This window comes from Mya arenaria, chromosome 9, assembly GCF_026914265.1.
Source record: "Mya arenaria isolate MELC-2E11 chromosome 9, ASM2691426v1".
Classification (NCBI taxonomy): domain Eukaryota; kingdom Metazoa; phylum Mollusca; class Bivalvia; order Myida; family Myidae; genus Mya; species Mya arenaria.
This window is the reverse complement of record NC_069130.1, coordinates 38,524,451-38,534,693: the sequence shown is the minus strand read 5'-3', so window position 1 is coordinate 38,534,693 and position 10,243 is coordinate 38,524,451. Positions and strand designations below refer to the sequence as shown.

The following is a 10,243-nucleotide window of genomic DNA, read 5'->3' as shown; positions in this document are numbered from 1 at the left end:
TCAATATGACCATGGGAAAAAACGAACCGACACAGAAAACCGTATTTACATTTTACATCAATACCATATTTAACTGTACATCGAGCAAATACACAAGAACCGGTAACTGACATATTTAACATTCAAATGGTCTGTACATGTTCATCAAAGTAGGTCATTGCGTCTTAACCCAAAGCCAGGAAGCTCTAAGCTTGATTGGTAAACTTAGCTGCGATCTTCTATAAACAGACCATACTGTTCACGGAAGAAAAAGTGTTAACTAGAGCGAAATAGTGCACGGCCATATAAAAGTAGATTTCACGTTAAAGCAGTTTTAAAAACAAGTGTTTTTCCGTGAAAACATCTTTCTTTTGAACATAATTATGAAGTCGGCAATCCTGCGGAACAAAGACCATACGTACTCGCGAAACTCCTGATTAAACACACAGTAAACAATCGGATTGAAAACGCTATTCAGATATGGAAGGCGCAGAGCTATCTGCTTCATCAAGCCTAACTCGTATTCTTCACCCGTTTCCAATACGATACGTGCTACAATTCTCACTGCAAAGAATGGTAGAAAGCACACAATAAAAACTGCAGAAACCGCCAACATCATATACGTCAAACGACGCTCCCTCCCGCTTATATGGTGCTTATTTCGACGTACACGTTTACGACTTGGGAACGTTTGAGTTATCGACGTTTCGGAGAAATCGCTTTGTCCAGAAGTATCATCGCTTTCAACTTCTGAATGTTCACCGAGGTCGTCGTGAGTTCCGCTAGATGTATCGTTTAATTCGCTGATTGAGGATTCAAAATGTACGTGGAGACTTCTGCGAACATTTTCGTCAGATGTTATTTTATCTCTCAAAATTGTCCTTGCCATCTTTCCAACTTCACTAGAACTTTTAAACGGTTCGTTAGTGATCGTATCTGTCTTGCTTTCATAGGATTCGTCATTTATTTGTTCTAAAACAATCACGTTTGTATGACATTGATTGTCAACATTAGACGTATCTATGATGGAAACATGTTTCACACCGATTTCCTCAGAGTTATTATCGACGTTTGTTGGTTTATCAACGTGAGTTGGTTCAACGCCGCCGTGTGTTGGACTCCGTTTCATTCTTTCGCGTTTCTTTCGAAGCTTCACCACTCTGTAAACCACATGTGAGTAACAGTACAAAATCGTGATCCATATTGACATCAGCAGGAGGAAATCAATGGCGTTAAACACTGTTACAACAACGCTGTATTTTGGATCATCATCTGAAGTACAATAGTGACCGTTTATCGTGTCATTAGTACCACCGTCAGCCGTTAGGTGCACTTCAATTGTGTCGAAGATGAAAAAGTTCCGAATGGAAACAAGAACTGAAAACACTATGAATCCAATCGTTGCGAATTTGGCATTTTTCTGATTTAGCATACGTTTGAAAGGTTTGCAGATTTTCTGATGGCGATCTATGGCTATCAACATCAGTGTGAAACAAGAAGAGCCGACAGTTGATAGTCCGAGAAAATGTGTGAGCTTGCATAAAAAGCTCTGCGTATGCATCACGTTGTAAACCATTTCTAAGATGTTTGGAATAATCATTATGCACACAGTTATGTCAAAACAGGCCAAATACATGATTAACAGAACAGTCGAAGATCTATTGCTTCTGCTTCTGTAGAACGCCACAGCAACCATGTTGCCTAGCAACCCAACAATTCCGAGAATAGCCATCAGGATGGTTACCGGTAGCAAATGGCTCATGATTTCCTGTCTGCTAACCTCCAAACGCATAGTGGCATTGCTCTCCATTTTATATCCCCAACCATTAGCAGAACTGCAATGTTACAAATCAAGAACCTTTCACTTTAAATGACAAATGTCATCGAAGTGGTATTTGAAGCGAAATGGAGAGGACAATTAACAATCATACAATTACTAATACGTCTACATTCAGGCTGAACTAACATAAACTACTAGTACAAGCGTATATATATTTTTTATGCTGGACCTTAAGTATGTATGTGGGAGCGTGACCGAAGAGTAAGAGGTAGGTACCCATGGACATGCGACACAACCAGAGGGAATAACCCGCGTCTTCCACATAATTTGTCGTCTGTTTGTACCTCAGATTTGCGATATGCTATTTCCAATATCCCCAATGCACGACAAGATTAGAGCCAGGCCACGGCCACTAATTCTGTGCGTGCATAAACACGTATGCAGCATTCCATTATAGTTTAACCTCTTAGTGCGGAACATCGACTTTTTGGGCCGAACAGATGTGGCACGCTACTTGAAAATCTAAGTGTGACCTTGACCTTCGAGGTAGAGATTTGATTACTGCACGCGACACTTTCTTTATACGCCAAATATATGTTCCAGGTCATTTAAAAATTCGCATGTGCATGACAAATTACAACCCGAACACAATCGTCTATTCTCTATATATGCATATATGCAGCATTCCATAATAATTACCTTCTTAGTTTGACCGTAACCTTCGGGGTAAGACGTGGTTGCTTTATATATGTACCTTTTTGTACAAAAATCGCACCGTGTGTTACAGACTGGAAAAATAGCTTATAAGAGCGTTTATACAAAAATCCCCCTAAGCCTATTGTCAGTAAACCCCATCAACCATAAATGTTAATGCGCATGAACGTACGGACGGTGCAATTTTGACATGCCCAAGTTAGGCATATAAAATGCAGATGCAAAAATATTGTAATGATATTTTACCAATCTCTTTATTTCAAACTATGCAGGTCACGTAAAAAAGTGCTAAAATCAAATGAAAAAGGTAGAAAAGCAGGCTTACCTCTATTGTGTCATCCAGTTTAAACTTTAAGAAACGGTTTAACTGATTGATGGTATTGTCGTCAAAATCTTCCTTGACGGTCATATTTTTAATTGTGTTTTTGCGTAAATAATTTCCACCTACGAGTCGTCCCGCAATTAAATAGCAGATTCGCAACTTTACTAACTTATATGTAGGCTATTTCATTGATAAATACAACCAAAAATCCATTATGCTGATTATGTTGTTATACAGACATTTTGAAATGTATCTTTATTTATTTCAACTACAAATTTGAATATGGAACCGATGATATTTGATAATCAAGCAATATTTGGGATGTAAGCTGCACTTTCACAGATATACCGTTTTTACAACTTTTTTTATTTTTTGTCTTGGAAAGAGCAAATGTTTGCGTAAATATCTGAAAACCAATGATAAAAGATTGTTGACAAAAGATCAGATCGCAGATTTTCATTTTCCGTTAGAAAATTAATGTTTTATGGCTTAAACCGTTACTAACGGTTTAAGAAAAATGTATAAAACATCAATTTTTGAACTTAAATACTTTTGTCAGCAGTCTTATAAAACTGGTTTCCATGCATTTTCGCAAAAATTGGCTCGTTCCAACACAAAAAAATAAAAAAAGTTGTCAAAACGTTCAATCTGTGAGAGTGCAGCTTTAAATAAGCAATATTATACTGAATGTTATTCCTGATTCCGTTCAAAATTAAGCCGTATCCAGGGTCTGGTGGTTAGGATTGGATGGGATGTGACCCTTTCGTATAATGTTCCTCCTCCTATGTTTGACATGTACGTACAGGTTCATATTGTTTTTGCATAAGATAGCGTTTGCTATAAAACATTAATATACTTGACTACCAAAGCTTTTTAGCGGCAGTCTCCAGAAATGAAGAAGACACAGTTAGATAAGAAAAGGGAGCTAGAAAAGTGTCAAATGATAGAAAAGTGTCAAATGATAGAAAAGTGTCAAATTAGAAACTAGTAGAAGTGATGGGAAATTAAGCAAACGGCGAGGAGATAGTGTAACGTTTCTTCCCCAGCTAGCTCGACCACGCTACCTTAAATTATACTACAAACCTATTCTCGGACTGCATTGTCCCAAAAATTAAATATGAACTCAGTAATACATACACGCGATTAACAATGATTGCTTACAAAATCAAATGATTAGAAATTAGTATTATGGTTCAATGTTTAATTATTCTAAAAACTAAGAACGTAAAACCAGAAACACTACAACACATATGCTTTATCTTACAGGACCAGCATACAAAACGCCAAAAGAGGCCAAAAAGAAACCCAACGGTTGTCCGAACCTGAAAACTAGAAGCTGTAACGCAACGTTCGGCGAGTGCTCCGTTAAGATTGTTAGTTATTTTAGGTTGTTGGAGCATAGTGCACAGACAGGGTGTAACCCTGGTTAGAGCTACCCTGGTTCTTTAACTGGTGCATTATCGCTATTACTTCTTTAGGCATTCAGAACTCCTCGGCCATTTTTTTCAAAAACAACCTTGGATGTATTTGGACGGTTTACATACTTAAAAAGAGTTACGTTTAAGTCCGCTGCAAGTAGATCGTGTAGTAATTTAATTTAGCAGTTAAACTTTATGTCTTAACTCTTGGGAATCTTTATTATGTTTGCAATAATACACTCCACTGGTAATCAATTTAAACTTATATCAATAAATACAACTCTAAAACACTAATTTTAATTAACGATTTAATCTACTTCAACTGATGTACCGGCATACATCCAAGGTTGTTTTTGAAAAAAATGGCCGAGGAGTTCTGAATGCCTAAAGAAGTAATAGCGATAATCCACCAGTCAATTGTAACCACGCCCCCCCCCCCAGGTCCGGGGGTACACCGGGGATAGCCAGGGAAATGAGCCGTGTTTTTACCTTTCAGGTGGCCCCACAGTGTCGGGTGAATGCGGTGGTTTTGTCTTCACTTTAAATATAGCGGTGAATGTGGCCTTACCTAGCCTGGTCCCTGGGATGGCGGGGGCATTTTACCATCTGTTCGTCCCCGCACGGCGGGGATTTAAGCCGGGTTGGCTGGACCAAAAGTCAAAGTCCTCGCTATTCCCCGGACCTGGGGGGCCGTGGTTACAATTGACTGGTGCATAACACGAAACCCGTAAATAGTAAAATACTTTATAACTTACGCTGATACAGAAGAAGTTGATTTGTTTCATTCTTTAAATATGCAAAATAGACGTTTAATTGATTATCCTATTATTTGAATCTCAAACTAAGTATGAAGACGTAACTTACTTTTCAGACGACAATACTATGTACTTTGTACGTATAACATAAAAACCTACGCCCAACTGCACTATCCAGAAATGTTTACTTTCCGGGCTATGGCCTTCATGATTCCAGAAACATTACAATAGCTAAACTGAGTGTTTCCGAAACTTTTCCGTGGTTTTCGAATGGCGGATTATCGTAACAGGGCCCTGAAAACCGCCGAACCTAATGACATAAAATCAGTCAATGTTTGAATTTATGTGCGGGCAGGGGCGTACCTAGAGATATCTAGCATGTACTCGCAACCAGTTTGTAGGGGGGTCCGGGGGCATCACACCCATTTTTTTGACTGTGCAATTAGGCGTATATTTTATTGCTTTTTGTGCTTTAAAAACGCTAATGTTTTACACAAAACACGTGTTAAATTCAATCAAAGATGAAACATTCCGGCCTTTTTTCAACCATAACGTCTTGTACTAAACTGTCACATTTGCTTTACATGTTACTATTATGAGTATCATTATGCCTTACCCGGGTAAGGAGTGGGATTTTACATAAAAATCGCAATTAAAACTTTTGTTATTTTTTCAGTTATTTTTTTAGTAATACGCGCTCGAGTATTTGCGTAACGCTAGGTACGCCGCTTTCGGGGCAATGACAATCGAGGACCTTTCAAATGTTCTGTTCATTAAATTAAGGTAGATCGATTCTGACGAATGCACCAAAAATAGTTTCATAGTGTATATATTGCCTTCCGACAAAGCATTTATGACACAATTATCACGTGGTTTACACATACTGTATCTGGTTCCGTATGATCAGTCGTCCCGCGGTAGAATAGTGGACTTTTTACGTGTACTCAAATAGTTCATATAGAGCATTTACTCATAAAACACAACGTTATAATTATGATCTAAAATACTTAGTGTAATTCGTAGACTAGTGTAAAATGAAAATAATTATCATAACACATTGTACTTATAGAACATACATACAGACTTCTACATGAAGAGGACCAGCATCTACTTGCATTGGCTAATATCCACTCAACAATTACTAGCACCTACTAAGAATCGACTTGTTTCTATTCGACAATGACTATCACCTACTTATCAATGTCTGCCATCTACTTGCATTCAACTTGAATCTACTTGGCATAAACTTGTCTATAATTACATGAGTAGCATCTACTGGCATTGACTTGCCTCTCCTTGCCATTAAGTTGCATCAACATGGCATTGACTAGCAACTACTTGGCATTGACTAAGATCTACTTTGCATTTATTTCTAGCTACTTGCCATTGACAAGCATCTACTTGGCATTGACTAGCAACTACTTGGCATTGACTATCATCTACTTTGCATTTATTTCTAGCTACTTGTCATTGACTAGTATCTACTTGGCATTGACTAGCATCTTCTTTGCATTGACTAGGATATACTTGGTATTGACTAGCATTTCCTTGACATAGAATTGCATTTACATGGAATTGACTTGCGTTTTCTAGGCATATAATTGCATTAACTTGGCATTGACATCCATCTACTTGCCATTGACAAGCATCAGCTTTGCATTGACTAGGATCTACTTGGTATTGACAAGCATCTATTTAATATAGAATTGCATTGGCATTGACTTGCATCTTGTTGGCATATAATTGCATCTTCTTGGCATTGATAATCATCTACTTGGCATTGACTAGCATCTTCTTGGCATTGACTAGCATTTACTTGGCATTGAATAGCATTTACTTGGCATAAACTAGCATCTATTTGGCATTGAAAAGCATCTACTTGGCATTGACTAGCATCTACTTGGCATTGAATAGCATTTACTTGGCATTGACTTGCATCTTCTTGGCATTGACTTGTATCTGCTTAGAATTGACTTGTATCTACTTGGCATTGACTAGCTTCTACTTGGCATATAATTGCATCTTCTTGGCATTGACAACCATCTACTTGGTATTGACTAGCATCTACTTGGCATTGACTTGCATCTACTTGGCATTGACTAGCATATACTTGGCATTGAATAGCATTTACTTGGGATTGACTAGCATCTACTTGGCATTGAATAGCATCTACTTGGCATTGACTAGCATCTACTTGGCATTGGATAGCATTTACTTGGCATTGAATTGCATCTTTTTGGCTTATAATTGCATCTTCTTGGCATTGACTAGCATCTACTTGACATTGACTTGTATCTACTTGGCATTGACTAGCATCTACTTGGCATTGACTTGCATTTTCTTGGCATTGACTAGCAATTTCTTGGCATTGACTCGCATCTACTTGGCGTTGACTATCATCTACTTTGCATTGATTTCTAGCTACTTGTCATTGATAAGAATCTACTTGTCATCGACTAGCAACTACTTGGCATTGACTATCAGCTACTTTGCATTTATTTCTAGCTACTTGTCATTGACAATCATCTACTTGGCATCGACTATAATCTACTTTGCATTTATTTCTAGCTACTTGTCATTGACAAGCATCTACTTAGCATTGTCTAGCATCTACTTTGCATTAACTAGTATCTACTTGGCAATGACTAGCATCTACTTGAAATAGAATTGCATCTACTTGAAATTGGCTTGCATCTTCTTGGCATATAATTGCATCTATTTGACATTGACAACCATCTACTTGGCATTGTCTATTATCTACTTGGCATCGAATTGCATCTACATGGCATTGATTAGCATCTCCTTGACATAGAATTGCATTTACTTGGCATTGACTTGCATCTACTTGGCATATAATTGCATCACTTTGGCATTGACAACCATCTACTTGCCATTGACAAGCATCAACTTTGCATTGACTAGGATCTACTTGGTATTGACTAGCATCTATTTAACATAGAATTGCATTGGCATTGACTTGCATCTTCTTGGCATATAATTGCATCTTCTTGGCATTGAAAAGCATTTACTTGGCATTGACTTGCATCTTCATGGCTTATAATTGCATCTTCTTGGCATTGCCTTGTATCCACTTAGCATTGACTTGTATCTACTTGGCATATAATGGCATCTTCTTGGAATTGACAACCATCTACTTAGCATTGACTAGCATCTTGTTGGCATTGAATAGCATTTAATTGGCATTGACTTGCATCTTCTTGGCTTATAATTGCATTTTCTTGGCATTGCCTTGTATCTACTTGGCATTGACTTGCATCTTCTTGGCTTATAATTGCATTTTCTTGGCATTGCCTTGTATCTACTTAGCATTGACTTGTATCTACTTGGCATATAATGGCATCTTCTTGGAATTGACAACCATCTACTTAGCATTGACTAGCATCTTCTTGGCATTGAATAGCATTTACTTGGCATTGACTTGCATCTTCTTGGCTTTTAATTGCATTTTCTTGGCATTGCCTTGTATCTACTTAGCATTGACTTGTATCTACTTAGCATTGACTTGTATCTACTTGGCATATAATGGCATCTTCTTGGAATTGACAACCATCTACTTAGCATTGACTAGCATCTTCTTGGCATTGAATAGCATTTACTTGGCATTGACTTGCATCTTCTTGGCTTTTAATTGCATTTTCTTGGCATTGCCTTGTATCTACTTAGCATTGACTTGTATCTACTTGGCATTGACTAGCTTCTACTTGGCATATAATTGCATCTTCTTGGCATTGACAACCATCTACTTGGCATTGACTAGCATCTACTTGGCATTGACTTGTATCTACTTAGCATCAACTTGTATCTACTTGGCATTGACTAGCTTCTACTTGGCATATAATTGCATCTTCTTGGAATTGACAACCATCTACTTAGCATTGACTAGCATCTACTTGGCATTGAATAGCATCTTCTTGACATTGAATAGCATTTACTTGGCATTGACGTGCATGTTCATGGCTTATAATTGCATCTTCTTGTATCTACTTAGCATTGACTTGTATCTACTTGGCATATAATGGCATCTTCTTGGAATTGACAACCATCTACTTAGCATTGACTAGCATCTACTTGGCATTGAATAGCATCTTCTTGGCATTGAATAGCATTTACTTGGCATTGAATAGCATCTTCTTGGCTTATAATTGCATTTTCTTGGCATTGCCTTGTATCTACTTAGCATTGACTAGTATCTACTTAGCATTGACTAGCATCTACTTGGCATTGACTTGTATCTACTTGGCATTGACTAGCATTTACTTGGCATTGAAAAGCATTTACTTGGCATTGGCTAGCATCTACTTGGCATTGAATAACATCTACTTTGCATTGAATTGCATCTACTTGGCATTGACTTGCACCTACTTGGCATTGGCTTAAATCTACTTGGCATTGACTTGCATCTACTTGACATCGATTTGCATCTTTTTGGCTTTGACTTGCATCTGCTGTTCTTTTACTTGCATCGTTTTGGTATTAACTTGCATGTACTTAGCATTGGCTTACATGTACTTGGCATTGACTTGCATCCACTTGACAATGACTTGCATCTTCTTGACATTGACTTGCATCTACTTGGCTTTGACTTGCATCTACGTAGCATTGACTCGCTTATATTTGGCATTGACTTGCATCTACTTGACATTGATTTTCATCTTCTTGGCATTGACTTTCATCTACTGGGCATTGACTTTCATCTACTTGGCATTGACTTACATGTACTTGACATTGATTTGCATCTACTTGGCTTTTATTTGTATCTACTTGGTATTGACTTGCATCTACTTGGTATTGACTAGCATCTACTTGTCATAGATTTGCATCTACTTGGCATTGAACTACAACTTCTTGGCATAGATTTGCATCTATTTGGCATTGACTTGCATTTACTTGACATTGACTTACATCTACTTGGCAATGACTTACATCTACTTGGCATTGACTTGCATCTATTTGTTATGACCAGCATCTACTTTGCATTGACTTACATTGACCTACATATACTTGGCATTGACTTACATATATTTGACATTGAATTGCAGCTACTTGGCATTGACAAGCATCTACTTTGCATTGACTTGCATCAACTTTGTATTGAAAGCATCTACTTGGCTAAGGTTGGCATCTACTTGGCATTGGCTGGCATCTACTTGGCATTGACTTGCATCTACTTGGTTTTGACTTGCATCTACTCGGTATTGACTTGCATCTACTTGGCATTGACTTAATTCTACTTGACATTGACGTGCATCTGCGT

The 10,243-nt window shown here is 37.8% G+C and overlaps 1 protein-coding gene across 1 annotated transcript; it reads right to left on the bottom strand.

The window, feature by feature from the left end:
• On the bottom strand, positions 1-2,913 carry LOC128246901 (D(2) dopamine receptor A-like). Its single transcript, XM_052965438.1, has 2 exons — positions 2,799-2,913; positions 1-1,814 (listed from the first exon to the last, which is right to left on the bottom strand). The coding sequence occupies exon 2, from the start codon at positions 1,787-1,789 to the stop codon at positions 314-316; it is 1,476 nt and encodes a 491-aa protein (XP_052821398.1). The 5' UTR covers positions 1,790-1,814; positions 2,799-2,913; the 3' UTR covers positions 1-313.
• Positions 2,914-10,243: the final 7,330 nt, after the last annotated feature.

Excerpts from the sequence above, each read along its gene's own strand:
- LOC128246901 (XM_052965438.1), bottom strand. The coding sequence starts at position 1,789 with ATGGAGAGCAATGCCACTATGCGTTTGGAGGTTAGCAGACAGGAAATC.